General features: G+C 37.5%; 3 protein-coding genes and 1 pseudogene across 7 annotated transcripts; 2 read left to right on the top strand and 2 right to left on the bottom strand.

The window, feature by feature from the left end:
• The first annotated feature begins 6,892 nt into the window (after positions 1-6,892).
• LOC113302658 (KDEL-tailed cysteine endopeptidase CEP1-like) lies at positions 6,893-7,882 on the top strand. Its single transcript, XM_026551606.1, has 3 exons — positions 6,893-7,168; positions 7,249-7,389; positions 7,484-7,882. The coding sequence occupies exons 1-3, from the start codon at positions 6,893-6,895 to the stop codon at positions 7,784-7,786; spliced, it is 720 nt and encodes a 239-aa protein (XP_026407391.1). The 3' UTR covers positions 7,787-7,882.
• LOC113302655 (serine/threonine protein phosphatase 2A 57 kDa regulatory subunit B' theta isoform-like) lies at positions 7,856-13,409 on the bottom strand. Of its 4 annotated transcripts, none has more exons than XM_026551604.1 (3): positions 11,459-13,409; positions 10,318-10,686; positions 7,856-7,883 (listed from the first exon to the last, which is right to left on the bottom strand). In XM_026551604.1, exons 1-2 carry the CDS (start codon positions 12,632-12,634, stop codon positions 10,327-10,329), a joined length of 1,536 nt encoding a protein of 511 aa, XP_026407389.1. In that variant the 5' UTR covers positions 12,635-13,409; the 3' UTR covers positions 7,856-7,883; positions 10,318-10,326. The 4 variants fall into 4 exon arrangements, with proteins under 4 accessions (XP_026407389.1, XP_026407387.1, XP_026407388.1 ...); XM_026551602.1 differs by lacking the exon at positions 7,856-7,883 and adding an exon at positions 8,579-9,353; XM_026551603.1 differs by lacking the exon at positions 7,856-7,883 and adding an exon at positions 8,579-9,338.
• Positions 7,891-9,824, top strand: LOC113302657 (annotated as a pseudogene).
• Positions 13,410-13,571: 162 nt separating the features above from the next.
• On the bottom strand, positions 13,572-20,198 carry LOC113302654 (probable thimet oligopeptidase). 2 transcript variants are annotated; one of them, XM_026551600.1, is made up of 20 exons: positions 19,885-20,198; positions 19,665-19,786; positions 19,336-19,499; positions 19,135-19,225; positions 18,567-18,746; positions 18,376-18,456; positions 17,793-17,873; positions 17,593-17,685; positions 16,909-16,989; positions 16,668-16,830; positions 16,417-16,537; positions 16,258-16,330; positions 15,726-15,833; positions 14,925-15,022; positions 14,783-14,828; positions 14,585-14,681; positions 14,329-14,402; positions 14,137-14,241; positions 13,968-14,048; positions 13,572-13,892 (listed from the first exon to the last, which is right to left on the bottom strand). In XM_026551600.1, the coding sequence occupies exons 1-20, from the start codon at positions 20,018-20,020 to the stop codon at positions 13,785-13,787; spliced, it is 2,103 nt and encodes a 700-aa protein (XP_026407385.1). In that variant the 5' UTR covers positions 20,021-20,198; the 3' UTR covers positions 13,572-13,784. The 2 variants fall into 2 exon arrangements, with proteins under 2 accessions (XP_026407385.1, XP_026407384.1); XM_026551599.1 differs by having other exon boundaries at positions 13,572-14,048.
• Between the last annotated feature and the right edge of the window lie 2,229 nt (positions 20,199-22,427).

Raw genomic sequence — 22,427 nt, 5'->3', positions numbered from 1 at the left:
CCTCCCGGGAAGCTGTTGTTGGATGATCTAAGCAGTGCTCGTTGAAATCCCCATACTACTGGATGACCGTAATGTCTAAGTGAGAAAAATATTGGTGGAGAGTCGGGACATTAAAAATGGTGTCATGGTCGATGACGGTTCACCTGTCGAGCGTAAGAAAGTAATCTTGACAGATTGGGTCAGAAACTAGTCTAACAAGCGCATGGAATGTCGGAGATCTTGGATTAAATATATTCTAGAGCCTAGGACGGCTCCAATTTATGATGGTGGTATGGTAATACCCCGATTCAGCAGGTAGGGTTCACCGAACGGAATATATACGGTGATTTATCCTTTCATAACAACGAGGCTTTTTCAACATAATTGGCTCCAGAGTTGGCAGAAAGCTCTACATTTAAGCGTGCTCAGGGGGGGGGGGGGGGGGGGTAATCCAGGAATGGGTGACCTCCTAGGAATCTGCTGCTAGATGACCCATAGGGTCCCTTTGAGACGAATAACCACAGTGGATAAATGGGGACTATATTGGTGGAGGGTCCGATCATTACAAATGGTATGATAGTCGTCGATAGGTCACCTGTCGAGGGTGAGAGGAGTAATTTAGACGAGGTAAGTCAGGTACTGGTCTCATGAGGGGCAGAGAACGCCGGAGATCTGAGTTTGAATATATACCGGATCCGAGGATAAATCCAGTCTATGGTGGTGGTATTCTAATACCCCGATTCGACAGGTAGGAATCATTGAACGGAATATAGGTAACGGTTTGTCCTTTCCTAATGTCAAGGCATTTTTACATTATTGATTCAGAGTTGGAAGACAAATTTATAGCTAAGCTTGCTCGGGATAGAGAAATTCGGGAACGGGTGACCTCCCGGGAAGCTTCTGTTGGGTGACCGCAATGGTGCCTCTTGAAATCCCACGGCACCGGATAATCGCAATGGTTAAGTGGGAACAGTATCGTTGGATGGTCGGTTATTAAAAATGGTATAAGAGTTGATGATGGATTGTCGAGGGTGCGCGAGTACGCTGGACGGGATAGGTCAGCTAGTGGTCTCATGAGGGGCAGGGAGCGTCGGAAATATGGGCTTGTATATATTCCTGAGACAGAGATGGCTCTAATTTAAGGTAGTGGTATTGTAATACCATGATTCGCAAGTAGGGTTCGCCGAGTGAAATATAGGTAATGGTTTATCCTTTCCTAACAACGAGGCCTTTTCAGCACTGCTGGCTCCAGAGCTGGCAGAAAGCTCGGCAGTTAAGCATGCTCGGGCGGAGTAATCCAGGGATGGATAACCTTCCGGGAATCTGTTGCTGGATGATCGTAATATTTCTTATTGAAAACCCCACACTGCCGGATAATTGTAATGGATAAATGGGGACAGTATCGGTAGAGAGTCGTGTCATTACAAATAGTATCAAAGTCGGTGGTGGGTCATCTGTCGAGGGTGAGTGAATATGATGAACGGGTCAGGTCAGGTACTGGTCTTATTATTGGAAGAGAACTTCCGATATCTAGACTTGTATATATATTTTGGAGCCAAGGACGGCTCCAATTTAAGTAGGTGGTATTATAATGCCTCGATACGGAAGGTACAGTTCGCCGACGGGAATATAAGTAATGATTTTTCCGTTCCTAACACCGAGGCCGTTTTCGGCATAATTGTCTCAAGAGTTGGCTGAAGACTCAACATTTAAGCATGATCGGACGAGAATAGACCAAGGATGGGTGGCCTCCGTGGAAATTGTTGTTGGATGACTGCAGCGGTTCCCGTTGAAAACCCTACATTGCCAGATGACCGCAATGGCTAAGTGGGGGAAAGTATTAGTGGAGGGTCGAGTCATTACATACTGCTTATTTTGTGACATTTATTATTTGCTATCATATTTCTGGTAATTAGAACAGATATATTATATGTTCTCATAGGTTAATCTCTTAACTCTTTATGTTCAACACCAAAAAGGGAATAAACTATTTTGAGAATTGCAATATTGATCTTCCCACAATTACACGCTGTAAATATATTGCAGGGACTCCGTAAGATGTTCTCTAGTTGTCGTCTTTCCTCCCTGAAACCGTGACTGGAATGGAATGAGATCGAAAATTTTATCTCTATGTTAATACATGTCTAGATAAGATATAATTATTATGTTGAGTCATATTGTTAAAATTGTCCTCTTTGTTCGTAACTGGCGAGAAGAGAAAAAAATATTTGGGATACAAACTTACTTTGTTCGGAACGGTCGAGTAAATTAATGTCAAAGAAAATACTTATCTTGTAGTTAGAGAAAGGTCGTTCATGTTGTTCTTTTGAGAATGACATTAAATGGGGGAGAGTTCAATTTCAACTTGTGCTTAATCGATATATCTTTGTGGGGAGTGCGGTTGTGGAATTGATTGTACCTTTATATCTCCTTGATGAAGATGCTAAGTTTACTTGGTGAAATTGTCTAAATAAAAAGATAGTATCTCTAATCTCGACAACTGTTTTGTGTAATTCATTATGATCCCTTGTTTTTCGCATTTGCCAATTTTGTTGACAAAAAACGAGAGAATATATTATTTAACAGTATTCGACCATAACATATGGCTTCTCAGAGCAATATGTAAGGAAAAGTGGATTATAAATTATAGGTTTTACCTATTATATGCAAAAGAGGTAACTAAAAACTATGGGGAACATATCACCATAGTATTGCTTCAAAGTTGTCGTACAATTGGACTTTGAGGAAGGTAACGATACTATGAAATCGGTATAACAACCATTTAGTTGAGTGATTTTATCATTATATAAAAGCTCTAAACCAAGTATACGCATAAGTTATTATCTCTAAGGATCTTCAACAAAAAAGGTGCTGAAACAATCATATGCAGAACCATTTAAGAACTTGAACTCAAGACGATGTTGAAGAACTAGGGAAATTTATTTATTTTGAATCCATATGTATTGATAGTTTTACACTAAAATTTACAAAGGGGATCGAGGACCGTTAGAGCATTGTTCGGTCGAACTCGCAAGTTTTGTTATCTCAAGCTTGTTATCAATGTTAGATGCACATAACTATATCTTGATTTCTAATCTACTAAATTCAAGTCTCGGACTAGGATTAGAGTATGGAAGTTGAGTATCAGAGATTAGTGAATAATCCTCGAAGATTGAAGACTAAAGATCAAATGAGGATATTTGAAGAACTTCGTCGACATAGAGGTATGTGAAGACCGAACGATCCTATTTACTCACGATATTTACCATTTTATCTTTATGACACTATGTCGTATGATTTTAGTAGTTTTTATATTGCAAAAAATAAATTTTAATTCAAGCTTGTCTTGATTAAATCACTCGAAATATGATTCCAGCAATGGATGATCATAGATCCTTAACAATTTTAGTTATAAAACAGTTTTTATTATTCAAGCGTTATTTTTGTTTCAAGTTGATCATTTGGAAATTTCCTAAGCAATGATATTTCACATCTATAGCAATTGGCAATGTTTCAAATTGTTTAAAGAGAGTTTTCAAAACTTCTGAGATCCTGGACACAGGAAGGTACACGTACCCTAGAAATCTGAGTTCCAGAATAAGAAAAGTATGCATACCCAGTACATGTACCCTAAGGTTTTGAATTCATGAATGAGGGGAGTTATGCGTGCTGGAAGGATCAGGAAAAAAATCGGATCGAATCTCCTGCGGGAATGCCTTGGAAGATCCAAAACCAAAAAGAGTGATATTTTCTAGCAACAACATAATGGAGGCAATCAATCAATATAGATTGATCTGAAATCTGATTAAAAATCCAATATAGTACCTATGGGCACATAACAAATGTATAGAATCGATTCTTTTATGGAACTCAAAAGGGATCAAATAAAGAAGGAAAATAATTGAATAGAAGAACTTTTGGTGAAATGCAAAATCAGCTTGCATTATGGTGCAATCTTTGTGATGCATTGCTAGGAGAAATGTATCAACCCGAACTTTTGGTGCACGCTTCATAAAAACGATGCAATATCAGTTTGCATTATGATGCCACTGCATCATTAAGCTTGTCCGTTACCAAGAAATGTTATATTTCTTTATGTGGTTTACCGAAGGAAGCATCAATAATGTTGATTTCGTCATGGGTGATTTCGTCATGGGTGATTTCGTCACATAGAAATGTTATGTTTCTCTATGTTGCTTACCGAGGTAATTAGTCATGGCTGTCCAATATATCCAAATATATATTTTGTAAAAATGTCAATAGACATACTCTATCTGTTTCAAAAAGACTGTCCGCGTTGACTTTGTCAAAATATTAAAGAGTCCATAGTATTTTACTTGACTACCATTAGTTACTTACCTATTTTATTTTAATAAAAATGCTAGAAATGAAAACTACCTAAAATTGTTTGGAAATTATAAATACGAAATGTAAAAGGGAGAGTGGAGTAGAGGGCATGGATGACAATTTTTATAAGGCTTTGAATGCACTATAAGAAACTCTTCCTGATTATGACTTTAGCAGCTTCACAAGTAAGGACATCGTCCCCTTTAAAGCACAAAGTAACCTGGCGAGTGCTCTTTTTGGTAAAATGGTTAAAGACATAGATAGAGATTATGGGTTATCTGACATACAGAAAGCGGTCTTAGGTTGTCTGCAAGCCCAGGATTTTCTTCTTGCTATTCCGATTGAGGGTCTTGGACAGAGGATGTCACCCGTGGAATATCGGTTCATCCTCAAGTACAGGTTAATGATTCCTTTATACCTTTCAGATTCACGTTGTCCGGCATGTATCACAGGTTGCTTAGACACATATGGGGAACACGCAGTCCATTGTAAGGTGGATCCCGGTTTCAAATACATACATGATCATGTGAGAGATACGTTGTATGATGTTCTATGGAGAGTTGGTATTTCAGCTAAAGAAGAAGTGGTTGTCAACTTTTTGACAAACCCACTTGAGGGGAGATCCACTCAGGCCAGCGGAGGTTCTTATTTTTGGATGGGTTAATGGCAAACACACATGTGTTGACCTTACTGGGGTTTCTCTGTTAGTAGGTATTGGACATGGCACCTTTACAGTTGGCCAGGCAGCGCTGAAGGCTGCCTCAGGTAAGATAGCGAAGCATGAGAAAGCATGTATTGATAATGGACATGCTTTTATCCCCTTTGCTTTTGATACTTTCGGTTTCTTGGCTCCAGAGACAGTTGGACTACTCAAGAAAGTTCAGAAAGTCATGCACAGTAATGTCATGATCCTTGGTTTGAGAGAGTTTATTCTTAAGAGGATAAGTTTTGCAATTCAAAAAGGGCTTGCGGCGTAGCTTGTTGCTCGCTTTCCTTCTATGTAGTTTATTTTCTTGTACTTTTTCTAAGATGTTCCTGATTTTATGGATTCTAAAATGTAAAAGGAAAATTAGAAGATATCAAATTTATGGAGCATAAACTTTATATGGAATTTAATTGTTGGAGTATTCTCTTAAAAGGAATGAAGGATATATTTGTTTCCTTGATTATATGGATTTCTTTAATATCTTAGATCGGGTCTCGTTAAAAATAAGTTTATGAACATAAAAAGTTTAAGGATATATTAGAGAGTTCATTGGAAAAATATGAGTATAAACAGAAGCTGGACACAATTTTGAAACAGACGAAAATAAAATAGAGGACAGTCTTTTGAAAACAGAGGGAGTATATAAGGAGTGGATGGTAGTTGAAGATGCATCAAAGTTAAAATGCACCTCTAAACTACAAAGTTTTGCCGGTAAAGCATATTAATGCGAAATTATCAATATAGGGGAAAAAAAGAAAAAGCCTTGTTTGTAGAGGTGTAGAATTTGCACTCACAAAAGAATTACAACAAAAATCATACTTACTCTATATTTAATAGTTACACCAACTTTACACTCCATTGACAACACAAAAAAAGAAACAAATTGAGATCATACATGGGAAGAGTAAACAGTTATACCAGAAGATGGGAGTTAGAGAAAAATTGCTTTGTTGGGAAGATTTTGACGATGAAGGGATGGAGAAGAGTGTCTCTCTCTTACGATGGAGTATACGGACAAAAAAAGTGTGGTTTTTTAGAATAATTTTCATTTCCATGTTATTTGCATGAGCCTTCGAGTCTAAGGTTGCGTATCTGTTTTTTAAGCAAACGAGATCCCATGATAAAGTTCTTCATTGTAGTGATGCCAATAAAGGGCCAACATAAGGAAAACAAAAACTTTTTTTCTCTCTAACGTCCTGCCAAGGCAGAGACGCTGAGTAACAAATCTCTAGTCTACCTATATAATAAAAAGTTGGACATTCCCTTCCCATGCAAATAGCACCATTATTTTGTCTTAAACATGATGATACTCATATTCTTTGCCCTCTTATGCCTTCTTCCTCATCTTCCTCCAACAATCTCTCTTGATCACCAAACATTTCTAGATGTAACCTATGATAACGTCAAGTCTGAAAATGATCTCCTTGCTTTGTATTGGAAATGGATCTCAATTTATCGGCCAAATGATTACAATTTTCCAAACAACATACTCATCGATTCGCAAAGTGAGAAACTGTTTACGAAAAGATATGATACTTTTAAGCACAACGTTCGGTTAATCCATGCACATAACAAAAGAAGTGATGGTATAACATATAGTCTTGGGCTCAACAAGTTTGCAGATTTGAGTGACGATGAATTTCGAGCAATCTATAGTACTGGATTACCCCAAAAAAATACTAGAGCAAGAAAGACGAGAAGAAAAGATCAAGCACAAATTTACACACGAAAATAGTAGTCGTAATCCGTTGCCAAGCTCGGTGGACTGGAGGGAAAAAGGAGCAGTCACTGGTGTCAAAGATCAAGGACATTGCGGTATGTAGCACATATTATATGCTTATTTCTTAATATCATAGGTTGATGCTTACTTGGAGCTGCAAAATTATGCTATTGCTTGCAGGTAGTTGTTGGGCTTTCGCAGCAGTTGCAGCAACTGAAGGAATAAACCAAATTAGAACTGGTAAACTAATTTCTTTATCAGAACAAGAACTCATTGACTGCGACAGGGGCATTAATGTAGGTTGTGGTGGAGGTCTAATGGCCTACGCTTATGAATTCATTGTTAAAAATGGAGGAATTAGCAGTGAACGTGATTATCCATACCTTGCCGCTGACAACGATTGCGATCTGCAAAAGGTAAGTAACGGACACTAGTCTTTAAAAATAAATATTCATTGCTTTTATAGAAGTATATAAGGCAAGATTAATTTCTGCAGAAGAACCTGCCCGTTGTAAAAATTGATGGTTATGAAAAGGTTCCCAAGAACAATGGAGATGCCTTGATGAAGGCCGTGGCCAATCAACCTGTCTCAGTGGCTATTGAAGCTGCAGGACATGATTTTCGGTTCTACAAGGAAGTACGTATAGATTTTTTTTCTGTTAATTCATAATTGATATTTTGAACATACATATATATAAGAAAGGCTGACTAACCTTCTGGCAATCATGTAGGGAGTATTCAGTGGGGATTGTGGCACGTCGGTGGATCATGGAGCTACAGTAGTTGGGTTTGGTGAAACAAGCAAAGGACTCAAGTACTGGATCGTAAAGAACTCGTGGGGAGCAAATTGGGGAGAGAATGGGTACGTTAGAATGCAGAGAAACGATGAAATGAAAGGTCTCTGTGGGATAAACACGTTGGCATCCTATCCTGTCAAATCCACCCACAGCAGTACATCTTCCTTGGACAAAAATGATCATCTGATTCGTTTTCCTGCTGAAAGAAACCCCGTGGATTCCATTGCCGCAGCATGAGAAGTGATCCCAGCCAGTAGCTTGTTATAATGATAATCATGGCAATAGATGTCAACAACAAAAACTACTGTTCTATTGAAGCTGACCTCTCTTTTTCCTGTTGGCACCAATTAAAGTTAGGCATGTCCTAACTATTAAGTGCAAGTGATGAACTAAAAGAAACATCAATAATATACTAAAACAGCATAAAAAAACAAAATTACATATTGATCGCTGTTTACTACTCAATTCCACTCAGTGAGGTAGCTATACCTCAAGCTTTTAAAACTTTACCTAACAGCATATAAGTTTCCCTGAGAAAGTGCATAACCTGCCCTTTTAACATGGTAACACATCAAAATCTAAGCTTTTATTTTAACCAGGAGTGAAGTATAATCCTCCTAATTCTGTTGCTTTTCTTGCAAAACTCCTTACCTCAAGCAATGTCATTATAAGCAGTGTCATTTCCTTAACTAACAACATCATTTCTCAAAGCAATGATGATCATGGTGGTGTTTGTTTTCTTCAGTATATTATGCCTCATTCCTCATCTTCCTTGTACCTCCTCCTCTGAGCCCAACCACGCAATCGTGTTGGAGGTAACTGACGAACATGTCAAGTCAGAAAAGAATCTTCTCACTTTGTACTCAAAATGGCTTTCCATTCACCGGCCTAACGGATACAATTATCAAAAAAACAATCTTAATTTGCAACAAGAGAACATTGTCATGAAGAGGTATTGGATCTTCAAGGATAACGTTCAGTTTATCCATCGAAGTAACAAAGGAAATAGTATGACTTTTACTCTTGGACTCAACAAATTTGCTGACTTGAGTACTGAAGAGTTTCGAGCGGCATACACTGGATTACACCATAAGTTAATTGGTGAAAAGAAAAGAACGGAGAGAAAACAAAGAGTAGTGCAGAGAAACAAAAGTATGCCGCTGCCAACTTCAGTAGACTGGAGAGAGATGGGAGCTGTAACTGGTGTCAAAGATCAAGGACCATGCGGTAAGTACAAAATGGAGAGATACCGCAGTTGGTTAGTATGCTTACACATTCAACAGACCCTCAAGGAAAAACTAAGGTGAGAATTTAAGCTTTTGTATGTAAAGATTAAACTTAGTGCGTATTTGCAAACTGTAGGTAGTTGCTGGGCTTTCTCAACAGTTGCATCGGTAGAAGGAATAAACAAGATCAGATCTGGAAAACTGATTTCGTTGTCAGAGCAAGAACTCGTTGACTGTGACAAGAAGGTAGATGCAGGTTGTGGTGGAGGGCTAATGAACTATGCTTTCCAATTCATTATTGAAAATGGAGGAATCAGCAGCGAAGCAGATTACCCTTACACTGCGAGTGACAATGACTGCGACTTCGAAGTGGTGAGAGATTAAAATGCTAATTCTATTCATGCCTAAAGAAAGCTCTTGGTTTAAAAATTATGAACTGAGTACTCTTCTACCTTGGAATGATACCTGAGAACCAAGATTGTATGTGCAGAAGAACTTACCTGTCGTCGCTATTGATGGTTTTGAAGACGTTCTAGCCAACAGTGATGCTGACCTGATGAAAGCTGTTGCAACTTAGCCTGTTTCAGTAGCAATAGAAGCTGGAGGACCTTACTTTCAGTTCTACTCAAAAGTAAGCATTTTCTTCCATTCATACAGCACATACATTACTCAAGTTTCATTTGGATAACTAAAAAACATCAAAAGCCAAATATATCGTACAAAAAGTTGAATTATAATAATGCAGGGTGTCTTTAGCGGAACATGTGGAACAAACCTGGACATGGAGTTGCAATTGTTGGGTATGGAGAAACAAGTGAAGGGGTCAAGCATTGGATTGTGAAGAACTCATGGGGAGCAGATTGGGGAGAGAGAGGATACATTAGGATGCACAGAAGCGAAGTAAAGGAGGGTCTATGTGGGATAAACACAATGGCATCCTATCCTATAAAATCCATCATCAACACTACATCTTCCCTAAACACAAACGATTTCCTGATCCGCCACTCTCTTTAAAGAAAGTTCAGAGAAAATCATGTTGATTGAGCTTGTGGCAAGATTGAACAAGAAAAATACATGCATGAATTTTCATTCTCCATAGAAGATAAAATTTTGAACTATATATATATGACATATTTTCGTGCCAAGCTTTTGTCCATTCACAAATTAGAGATTTTTAATGACAAGTATAGATACAAAATAAATCAATCTAAAGTACTTAAACTAGCCACTACAACATGAACTATAAAAGGCCACAACTAACTAAACCAACTCTTCCTTATGAATGTGAAGTGCAGAAGCTAGCAACAGATATTAGCAGAGTTTCCCCATATATACAGTCTTTGGTGTATAAAGAAGACTAGTTGAAGTGAAGCTAATTTCTTGACCTTTAGGACCTGATAACCCAATACAATCAGAGTAGTAGGCTTGAGCATTGAGATAATGAATAAGCCTCTAACGAGTCTACCTCTGGACCTATGTTACCTTTTCATGACTCTCGACAACACAAAAAATTGAGAGAATGGGAGCTAGTGGCAGATTTACCTATCTGTCCTAGCTGGAAGACGTACGAGAAATCATGCTGCGATGAACTAGCACAGGTTCATAACTTGTGGCTTTCGAAGCAGCAATTTCGTCCAGACGCTTCCATATGGCTTCACGCCTTGCTTTAATCTCGTTTTCTCCTGCTTCTTCTTCCTGAAACTTGATCAGGCACTCCTCAAACAGCTCAGGATCAAGGTCGGAGAAGAGCTTGCGGACATTGAGAGTTAAATTTTGAACAGACTGGTTCCAGTGGTTTCTAGCATTTCTCTCCAAGGCAGGGAAGATAATTGGTAATATAACTCCACGATTTTGCTTGATTAAGGTCTCGATATGATCATTGTTCCACAAAAATAACGTCCTTTCAGCCACCTGCACGACACATTGGTTGAACAGATACAACCAAGCCAGAATCCCAGTATTGAGACCAATAACCATGTCTATTATATGCCAGCAAATCGTTAATGGGATTTTAAAACCTTTCAATTTGGTGGTAGAGAAGGGACCACAAAGTGCACGTGATTGGTGTTACGAAAAAGAATTAGAGGAAATATGTCAAGAGAAGTAGGTCTTGCATGTTCGATACATTAAGATGCCTAGTGTGTGAATCAATTGGTAGGACAATGCTTCCATCAGGAGAATGGACCAAGTAACTACTTTTTACCTACCCTGGGTGACACTTGTGTTTTCCTCATATTGTTGAGATGAGTTACTGTTGCTACTTCGTCTAGATCCTAAAAAATATTCTGTCTGTAAAGTTTCACTAAAAGAGAGACATACTAAATCAAGAGATTCTAAGGACGAAATTTCCACATCACCGCTAGCTCTAGATGGTATACCCATGAAAGACACAAAAAAAAGTAAACAGTATTTTCTGTTTTGACACTAGGGAGACAAAATAATGATAACTAGTCTATTCTTCGGACTGTTTAGCAACCTATAAAGTTCACAAGGAATCTCAACTAGATATATCTACACTGGAGAAATAATGTATCTCGTATTGTTCATCCAGTGTTTATACGAGTCCCAAATAATGAAATACGTCACAGTGAATCAATTTGTTACATGATTTTTAACGAAATCAACTTGATTTTACAGCATACTGATACTATCGTTCAAAATGACAGATGTAAAAGCATAATACCTGAAAGTGTGACCTGCTCATGCTACGAGCAAGCTGACTAAACAAGGGAACCATGCACCTTTGAAACTCTGGGAGCTGAGTTGCCTCTAAAACTTCCTCCAGCTCCCCTAAGAACAAGACCTCTTTAGAGCTATTTGTGATAGGCCAATACTTCACCAGACCCCGTATCACAGTATCTGCAAGCTTGCAGTCTTTCTCTAGAAATTGTGTAATGCAGTATGACAGTTGTTGGTGATACATTGCTATGCATTTAGGTTTGTGGAGAGGAATGAGAGCCCGAACAAGAAATAGTTTATGTTCTTCTTTCAGTGGCAAGGCAAACCCATTGATTATACTGCCTAAGATCTCTAAAAGCTCGGCAATCCCACTATGTTTCTCCGTCTCAAAAATAAAACGGTAAAAGATGTTATTGATAGCTTTTCTTATGTAAGGCCTGTGTACCATAAACTTTCCATAGACGCGGTGAAGAATCGTTTTCAAATACTCCCTCTCTCTTGGGTCTTCAGAGTCAAAAAGATCTAGCAATCTAAGAACAAAAGAGTGATCGATATATCTCTTAGCCAATTTTGCGTCTGTCTCGGGGGATGCCACAAACCTCAGTAGTAACTCATACACAATCTGCAAGTGAGTCCAAGCTGGATCCATCATGGGCTCATCATCTTCCACATCAAATGCTTCCAAGACCTTACTTTCTCGGGGTTGACAAGTATCTGTTCTAAACAAATTCACAGATAACATCTTTGTAAGCTCTTGCATGACAACTTCAGTAAACTTCCCATTTGCTGAAGTAACATAATCCACAAGCTCCAATAACGTCTGCCGCTTAATCTCTTTTTCTTTCACATTTTTTGTGGGATCCGTGAAATCAAACACAACACAACACAAATTCAACTTCTTCACAAAGAGGTTCTGCTTCTCAGCACTAGGCACGTCTCTAAAACCAGGCAAAGCTTCATAGCGTGAAGCAGAAGAGCTCCCATTCAAATTTAAATTTTCTACTTCAGGATACCTGTTGACATCATTTAATCCCATGGTACTAGGAGGAGAGACATTGCTTAAATTCCCAGACTTGTTACTGGTGGTAGAAGTAGCAGGAGCAGATGTTCCCCCTGATTCATGATGTCCAGTAGACTTGAAATGTTTACGGGGTAGCCTACCAAGTATCTGTTTGATCATAGCTGTGAGTGTGAGATAAGAACAATACCCGTATTCTCTCGAAAAACATGTGGGCACTGCTCCAATCTCTTGCAGATCAAAACACACTCCTTCCACAAGATCCACTTGCCCCTTTTCTCTAATGAGCTCAGTTTTTAGTCCCTCTCTTGTCTTCCATCAGAAAAAGGCTAAATTTACTCAAAAACTTTTTCCAGGAACCAAGAAAGAACCACTCCTTTACACATTAACTAACAAAAAGCCAAACTTCAGTTCCACAATTATGGAGTCCCAATTATAAGAAGAAAACTATGTCAACCCTTAAATCAAGCAAAACCTTAAAAGTATCAAATCTGAAAAGAAAACCCTCTGAATCAAAGCAAAGAAGAAGAATAGATGTGAGTAGGTTTGATACTTACAGAACAGACAAGGGGGGGTCAATTGTTGTTGTTGATAGATGTGAGAAGTTTGGAGAGTATTGGGGAAAACGAGGAATTTCTGGATTTTCAGATATTTATTGTCTAAACCAAAAACACCCCCACAACCTAAAACCGGGGGTTCACCAAATTCACTCTTCTTCAGACCACCACTATCTGTTTTTCCTTTGATCTTTTCACCCACCAAGCACACAGAACAAGGGAGAGAGACTAAACCAGACTTCAATTGTCGATATCTAATAATTTCCAGGAAAAAGGAATAGAAAATGGGATTTTATTAAGCGCTTTATTTATCCACTATAAGACTTTCTCCCAATTTCCATGTACGCAACTTGTATTTTGCTTCTTCTTTTTATGTTGTTTCATTCTCACCCTGTATCGGCTTTACTTTTGGAAACTTTTTCTTTTTTATTTACAAATTGTGGGATCTTCTAATGGGGTACCAGGACTATGCTCGGAGTTGATAAATTTTGCGTGAAAGCTTAAACTGGATTAGAAAACACATTCTAACTATGCTTTGGTCCTTCGTAAACTGAACTCAATTCCATTCTCAGCATATACAAAATTTCATGGGCAGTTGTACCTGTAATTCTTTCCTAAAACACAAGCCTACTAGTGAGTCCATGAATTTAATCCTTGCCAAGGATCAGGTGCGTGGAGAGGGCTTGCAAATATGTTAGTAAATACCAAAATTACATTTGCATCCGCTTGTAAGTTCATCACTGATGCAAGTTTTCTCAAGAAGAGTCCGTTTTGTTGTCAATATAAGCTTGAATTGATGGTTCTCTTCCCAAAAAGTCTGATAAAAGCTCGATGGGTTCTTTTGATCCTCCAGGGGCCAATACCTGCATATAATGCAGACAAGGTTTTAGCTGATCTGTACTTCTGAACCATAAAATAGTCAAATAGAATTCATGTACCTTATTTCTGAACTGCATGCCTACATGAGGATTTACAAGGCCATCTTGAAACTTGGTTGCAAATATATCCGCAGCAAAAACCTGTACACGTACATTTTGAGAGTGATTCTTTCCATCTTACGCAATGTCAATATCATAACATTTACGAGTTCTGAGGATGGAGACCTACCTCACTCCAAATGCGACTATAGCAAGTGGCTTCATAACCAATAGCAAGACGTGGAAAACTTGAAGCTGGATTTGTTCCCTCTAGAATTGGTAACCCTAACATCACCTAGAAAACAATCTCGGTTATTACATTTTTTTCATGAGAATGTTTTCACACTTAAAAATGGCTAAAAACCTATCGGGATAGTTTTACCTTTGGGTGAAGATGCTTGACTAGTTCCATTGTGTCAACATTTTCACTTGAATGTATAATTTGATCCAAAAGACCTGATAATTCACAAAAGTATGCTTCATTACTAGGGTTACATATTCTGTGATAAAATTCATAGTTCATGTATTGTTAGTGCACAGGCATCATCAATCTAAAAAGAAAACTAGTTCATTTGGCTGAAGATCCCATTTGGGGGGAGTAAGTTCCAGCTATGTCCGGAGAATGGTAGGAGGCTTACAGAGAAGAATTTCTTGCTTCAACTTAATTGCAGAAAATGAATCCCGCCTTTTCTTCAATGAAGAGCACATTTCATCTATAACTGGTTTAGTAATGTCCTGCAAGTAGTAATACAATAATCGCTTCTAGATACAAAAAGAGAATAACATCCTTTAAGAACTCGACCAACAATTCTGGATAACCTATTTTGTATAATCACCTGATGGAAACCAGACATTAACTTCAAAGTGCTGCTTTCGTAACACCTGGAAAACACAATTTCATTAGGCACTGGTTGCATGGATATGTGAGCTCTAAGCCTCTAATCATAAGAAAAAGAACGCCAAATAAATCAGACATACCAGTTTTCTAGAACTTGACTAGGAATCTCAACAAAATCTGGATCAACATGGAACCCCGAGAATCTAGCAAATGACGCACGATTGCAGATATGATGGACCTGAGAACTCAATATCCGGTAAGGAACAACTTATCTGATACTCTACCATAAATGTAAGCAAGTACTTCAGACCAGATTTCCTACTCAACGGTGTTCAAATTAGCAAGAATTTTATAAGATGTGCTAAGGCTCTGAAACATTACAGCCATGCTGCCGTATATCCAAAAGAGGTTTGTAACGTTGCAGTCAAAAGGACCTCAGGACAACACTGATTATTTTCATGTGTAAGAAAAAAGGCTTGTATAGTTGCACGACTAATAAGTTAAATGTAGTTGCAACTTGGAAGTGTAGAAAAAAAAATCTTGGAAGTAGCATGGTCAAGAGTAAAAAGTTAAAATCAAACAGCTTCAATCTAATGGGTGACCCAGGTCCTATAGTCTGCACCAAACATTTAGCAAGTTCTGTGATTGTAACTCTATATAAGTCCAATTCTGTAATTGCACGAATGGAATGAGTCTTACCACATACACAAGTAACATTTAAAGTTTATCAAAAAACTGGATATTGAATGTCAGAACAATTCCTAAAATTATGTTTACTTTTACTTTAAAAGAATCCCATGCCACACTTCTGAGTAACTAAAGTTAGAAGTTAGAACATTAACTAACTTTAGAGCTACTGTAGTGGTATTAAAAAAAATACAGAAATTGCGGTCTTAGCAGACATAGAAAGTGATCGTATTTATGAAAATTGAAAAACATACCACATGACCAAGTTCGTGGAAAAGATTAACCACCTCCGAGAATCGCAACAACCGAGAGCTACCATCAACTTCATTTTGAAAGTGGGACAATAGTAGTGCTACTGGCATCTAGATATAAAATTAAAGAGACTATATAAGTAACCAAATAAGTAATGAGTAAACTGCAGTTAAATACACTTCATGCATGCAATGATAGATAATAAAATCAGAAATTAAAGAGAAGCACCTTCACCTTTGAAACTATCTATTTGCTATACATGTAATAAATCATTGCCCATTTCCATACACAAAGATAAATAAATCAGTACCCAAATTAGAGTTCATGCACTGTAGCTGACTCGATAGATGCATTGACAGTTCCATTCATCAATCCCTTAATGTTGTTAATGACATTAACAGAACTGTTAGACTAAGCACCGCCGACACAAACCCACTCAATCATCTTATACCATGGGAAAACCACTACCAACATTCTGAGATCTTTCTTTTTTTTTTAAATAGAAAACACGAGAGGCATAAAAAGGATAGTCACCTGGCGTGCACCATTTGATGATAAAGAACCATTTTGCAGGGCCACAACACAAGTTTGGTCATACTTCCCTTCCCTGCCCAATAGTAATAACTAACCAGTTAATCATCTGTGTCGAGAAAATGAAGAGAAAAAGAACTACAGGCTCAATTGAAAAATGACCTGGCATAGAGATCTAGGTAGAAATAACCTAAGAGCTCACTAGAACTTAAGTCCAAAGCAGAGAAACAGAGAACATCATTATGCCAAACCTCAGCATCTGCCATCTCCTCAAATTTTAGGCCTAGAAAATGACAAAATGAATTTTAATATTCAATGGAGATGAGAGATTCAAATAAGTTACACGACATGGTCTCCACATAATAATTTCGAAATGACATCTTAAATTGGCGTGTCAAGTCAAATTTAGTTACCAAATAAGTCTTGGAAAATTTTGAAAATCCCTGAAAGAACCAAGCTAGTAGGAAAATATTGATTGACAACTCCACAGTCAAGATCAAGCTTCTGTTGTTCAGCCCTTTTCACATAATACAGTAGGTCTTCCATTCCAAAGGGAGATTGCCCTTCCTCTTGCTTCTGATTTGCCAGAAAGCTCAAAATGATCAGATACTAAAAAGAACAGGGTACGCAAGGGAAAGGATTAGAAAAACAAACCTTCAGATCTTTAAGTGCAGCAAGTTCTTTAGTAGCCAAGCCCGTTAAACTGATAGAGATGTTCTCTAGGAACTCAAACACCTGGAAATGCAAACCAAACAATTTCAAGTCAACAAGGAAAGACTAATGAAAGCAGTGACCTCTATGGGAACAAGCCAATGAAACAGTTACCACAAGAACTAAATGAACGAGCACTAAGAAAGAAGGCATTTCCAGATATCCTACACAATAGTTTACGTTCAAATTCTCTGGCTTCTTTTACTGCAATAGTTATCAGCGTAACTATATTTACGTATAGTGACAAAACTTTAAGGTTTCACTGGATTCATGAAAATTTCAGTGACAAAACTAGTATTATGGTTCTCTTACATGTGTCTGCAAAACTAAACTAGTTGTCACCGTAATCATATTTAGGTAAGTCACTAACTTTAAGATTTCACTGGATTCATGAAAATTTTAGTGACAAAAACTAGTATTATGGTAGTCTTACATGTGTCGCAAAACATTATTTGTTATTAACAACAAAATCCAGTGAAACTTTCAGAGCAGTTATCAATACCAGAAAAGCGTGCATAACACTAGTACAGAATAGCAAACAGCATTATGATATCTCCTCAGCATTATGCTCCTGGCACAAAGTTTTAAAATTTACATGGTATCACAGTGCGAAATCATTTGATCTACCTTAGCAGACATCTTCGCCATTCTAGGCTCAACAGCATAGTCAGCATAGTTTGAATAGCCAAGCAACCTAGCAAGTTTATGACGTCTCTGAACCTGAAAGGAGATAGAAAGATGAATTGCAATCCAAGTTAACGTACACAACACTGTCAATGGAAAGTATCCAGTACGCCAACCCTTTACATCATCGAGTGACTCATTACCAGATTTTCTAAGAGGGAAAGATTGGTTACTCCGCATCTCCGACCATAGGCAATTGCCACCATCTTCCTCGTGCTTCCCACCTTCACAAGATAGAAAGGAAGTTATAACATACAAGACAAGGAATGCAAACATGATGCTCTTGTCAAAAAACTAAGTAGAAAATACAATAGTTAAAACGAAAGATGAACTACGAAACAGCAATGACATTATACTGTAGAAATTGAAGCTATAGTTTGTTAAAAAAAATAATAATAAATAAATAAATATTGAAGCCTATTTCTGGTCAATAAAATTCTGTATTCAGATTTGCCCAACGAATGGTATGAACCACGGAACCAAATTCAACATATCAAAAACACAAGGAAATGCAAATTATCTGCAAAAAAAAATCTTAAGGAACTTGGCATTCTAGAAACAACATTATGCTAGTGAAATACCCAACTGTACTAGCACTCAACAGTTAACAAGGAGTCAAGAACCAAAGTTATAAGTGACCAAACAAAGCAGCAGTCAATCTGGAAAGCAAAGCGACAAGAGAAATAAAATAACGAAGCCTGAACAAGTAAGTTCATAGAAAGTTACCTTGCAATGCTCTAGTAATGGAGAAACATGCTGACCTCTAAGGTTGATCTTTAATTTTCCATTGTTGGCCTTGTCCAAGCTCTGATAATGTACACATCTTTAGATTCTATTAAATCAATCATATGATACCATCATTAAGTTATAGCAAAGCTAGAAAGAATATAATTAAGGTAAAAATGAGCATTCTTAACCTGAATAAATTTTGGTGGCAATCCAAGCAGATCTGCCTCACTGAAGAGAAGAGAAGTGCAATCATCATTCAAGTTTTGGATATACCGCATGCTCAGCTCATCAATTTGAGCTCGCAATCGTTGAACTTCTTCTCTTTTGCTGGAAGATAGGTTCAATCCATTCCGCTCAAAATCCTGAACCTGTCACTGATTAATGGAGAAATTAGCATGTGAACTCCAAGTGATATGGCAGTAGACAACTGCATGCAAGCATTCAGGGCTACAGTGTATTTAGTAGTTGTCAAAGATAAGCACAGGTTTCTCAAACACACAATTCCATAGATAGCCAGCTAAATAGAGAAATAAAGACCAAATGACTCAATATTCAAGATACTACCTCATTTTTCAGACTCGGAGGAACCAATATTTATAATACTCAAGTTCACAAATAACCAGTTTGCACAGATATAAAGATGAAATGACATGTCGGTAGTCTATGAGCAACAGCTTCAACTTTAACAGCACAGCTAGAGTTCTATATACTAATGTAACTGATAATGAGGGTAAGAATGTGAAAGTTTATCCTCACCAGGCACTGAACGTAACGTTCTGCTTCTGGGTTAATCCATTCACCTTTTGTGGTAAAAGCCTTGATTACACGATACACATCCTCACGCTTGCTGATCACCTTGCATTTAACAATATAGACATTAACACCAACAGATTGCAACATTTGCCCCACCACCTTAGATTCTTTATATCATTATGAAAAACTTTCCACAACTAAAACCTGCACATAAGGATATGATCATCTATCTTCTTCTCAGCTTCAGCACTAGCTTTACGAACTTCCTCCGAAATAGCAACCATCTTTTGAAACACACATGACTGTACTAATGGAAATTGACGTGCTTCTAGTTCTGCAATAGGCAAAATCACATTCGCATATGTAACCTACAACAACACACATAGCCCATGTAACTAGGCATTAGAAAGAATAAATCTCCCCCAACTTGATGCAAGTAGGATCCGTACCCCAAATCTCGTAGTACAGCTACCAAGCGCCTAACCAATTCAATCACTAAACTACAAAATGAAACACAACACAAATTGCAATACCTTGTCTAGTGAGACTGAAGCTACTGCACTATAAACCTCTTTAGATTTTGCAATTACTTGATCAGCTAGTTTAAGTATCTCACTCGCCGTCAAGTTAACACGAACATTTGAACCTGGAATATCTGTATCGAACACCCAGAAGTTAATCAAATGAAACCCTAGATTTATCAATATAAAACATCATTTCAATCTCTATCCGAATGTCTTCTAATGGGAATACCTTTTTTGGATTTGTTCTTGTTTTTTTGTTTATTGTTATGAATGGCTGAGATGATTAGGTTTAGAGCAAAAGCTGCAATAGCTATTCCTCCTGTAAATGCTAATATTTTTCTCTCTTTCTTATCTTGCTTCGCCATTACTTCTTTCTTTATCTACTTCTTCTTCTCCTTCTCTGTTTCTATCTGTTACGCTTGATTTAGAGAGCGATAATTGCGAGGGAAAACTCGAATATTTAAAGGGAAAAGTTTTTTTCGGACAAAGGAGGAAGAGAAATGACGCCAAGATATCATCCGTAGAAATAAATTTGCGTCAACGACGTTGTCTACTTTAGGTAATACCAGTATAACAACTATGTCAACCTAATACTTGGATTGAACTTTTTTAAGGAACCATAATATTGGGCATACCAAAATCTTCCAAGGCATATTGAATGAAGACAAAAAAAAAGGTTGTGAAATAGCAAAATCAGATAACCCCTTAACCCAAAAAAAATTTAATAGCAAATCTGCCCTTTACGTATTAGTGTTAATAATCTTGATTAGTGATTAAATCTTTTGTTTAGTGATTAAAATAATTTTCAGAATTATAAGAGTTGTTTAGATGAAAAATTTGAGGAAAAAAAAATCAAAGTTTTGGTTTGGTTAAGAAGGAGAGAAAGAGAAGGAGAAAGTGAGAAAATTCTAATTCTTGATTCAATGGAGGATGAGGAGGGTCATCATTCATCTAAAAAACCTAGGAAAATACATATCAACTACAACAATGATCCAGAAATGGCTGATTTCTTAGATTATGAGAATGATTTTACACCCACTCAAACTCAAGCTCAAACTCAAACACAAACTCAAGATGATGATTTTTATGAGCCAAATCATGATGATGAAGACATTGATGAGGAACCCAATGCTTCTAATACACAGGTACACTTATATCATATACTTAATCTCACTTCTATAGCTCTCAATTATCAAAAGTTAGGTTTTTTGAATCATGGTTCGGCGAAACAGGTTGAGGTTCGGCTCACATCTATGAGCCGAATCTACCAATTGATGAACGGTTCGGCTTACTGAATCTGTTTACTGCATGCGCCGAACCTATAATTTCCAATTCCAACCCTTTTGCTAGACACTAGTTCGGCTTATATGAAAGTTTCATAGTAAGCCGAACAACATCCTGAATAGCCCGGAATAGAATCATTACTAATTCGGCTTATATATCCAAAATTGTATGTGCCGAACATAATTTTTTAATTTCTGGGTTGAAATATTGTTACTAGTTCGGCACATATGGAGAATATCGTATCAGCCGAAACCTCTTATGTTCAAGGTTCGGCACATAATATGATTATCGTCTGAGTCGAATATGAATTTGTTAATTTTTGGGTTAAAATATTGTTCGTGGTTCGGCACATATTGAGGATATCGTATAAGCAGAAACCTGTAAATGTTTATAGTTCGGCACATAATGTGATTATCGAATGCGCCGAACCTTGTTATTATATTCCCTTTCTAGTGTTTAACCTTGTGATATTCTTTGTAGATCGTGCTTGGACCCATGGAAAATCAACCTGATCCGGTAGACATAATTCACGAGGATACCAAAGGATCACTTCCAAAATGATTTGGTATGTAAGAACCTTTTGTTTACCTTAATGTTGTCGGAATATTCCAAATTTTTCTTACAAATTACTTGTTTGGGAATGAACGTAGATATGGAAAACTAAACCAGAAGTTCTGGATTGGCTTGAGGAACACGCGATGAAGATAAATTGTGTACTAGTGAAAGGACAACAAAGCCGATGGGATCGGTTTGAAATGATTTGTGAGCGTAGTGGAACCGGCGCTAGCAAGGTTAAAAAGGGTATTGTATACGTTGGGAAGACCGGGAGAAAGAATAGGACGAAGACGAAGAAAAGAAATTTCCCTTTCAAGATCGTTTTCAACCTCAAGAATAAGTCCATGAACAAAGAAGATCAATATTGGATAATGAATTAGATCTTATCTTCAACGTGGGATAAGAATATTGGATACCAAGGTCCATATTAAACTCATTAAAATCAATTAGATCTTATCTTCAACTTCAAGAGAATGAAAATAAAAACACAACGCAAAAAGAATGAGGTCATTCCGACATCGGACGAAAAAGTTATGGACAAAACAAGATCGAAAAACTTGAGTGTGCAAAGAGAAGGTTCGGCTGATAACTCAACAAGACGAGCTAGCGGAACCTAGAGCCTGCAAATCAATATTCTCGAAGTGTTTACAGAGAGAGTTTCGGCTTGAAAGTGATCTAATCGAGTCAGCCGAACCTGATAACTACCTGGGGTAAATTTCACTTCTCAGGTTCGGCCGGGAAGGTTTGCAAGGTATTAGCCGAACCTGACACTGCTCTGGGACGTATTCAATACACATTTTGGGGTTCGGCTAAAAATTGACATTTACGGGTTAGCCGAACTGTTCATAGACACTTTCAGGGTAAAATTTCAAGAACAGTTCGGCTCAAAACTCAACTCAATTATCATCCGAACCCGCTACTGTAATCGTCAAA

The sequence above is a fragment of the Papaver somniferum genome, chromosome 8 (genome assembly GCF_003573695.1).
Source record: "Papaver somniferum cultivar HN1 chromosome 8, ASM357369v1, whole genome shotgun sequence".
Taxonomy (NCBI): Eukaryota; Viridiplantae; Streptophyta; class Magnoliopsida; order Ranunculales; family Papaveraceae; genus Papaver; species Papaver somniferum.
This window is presented reverse-complemented; position numbering and strand designations above follow the sequence as displayed.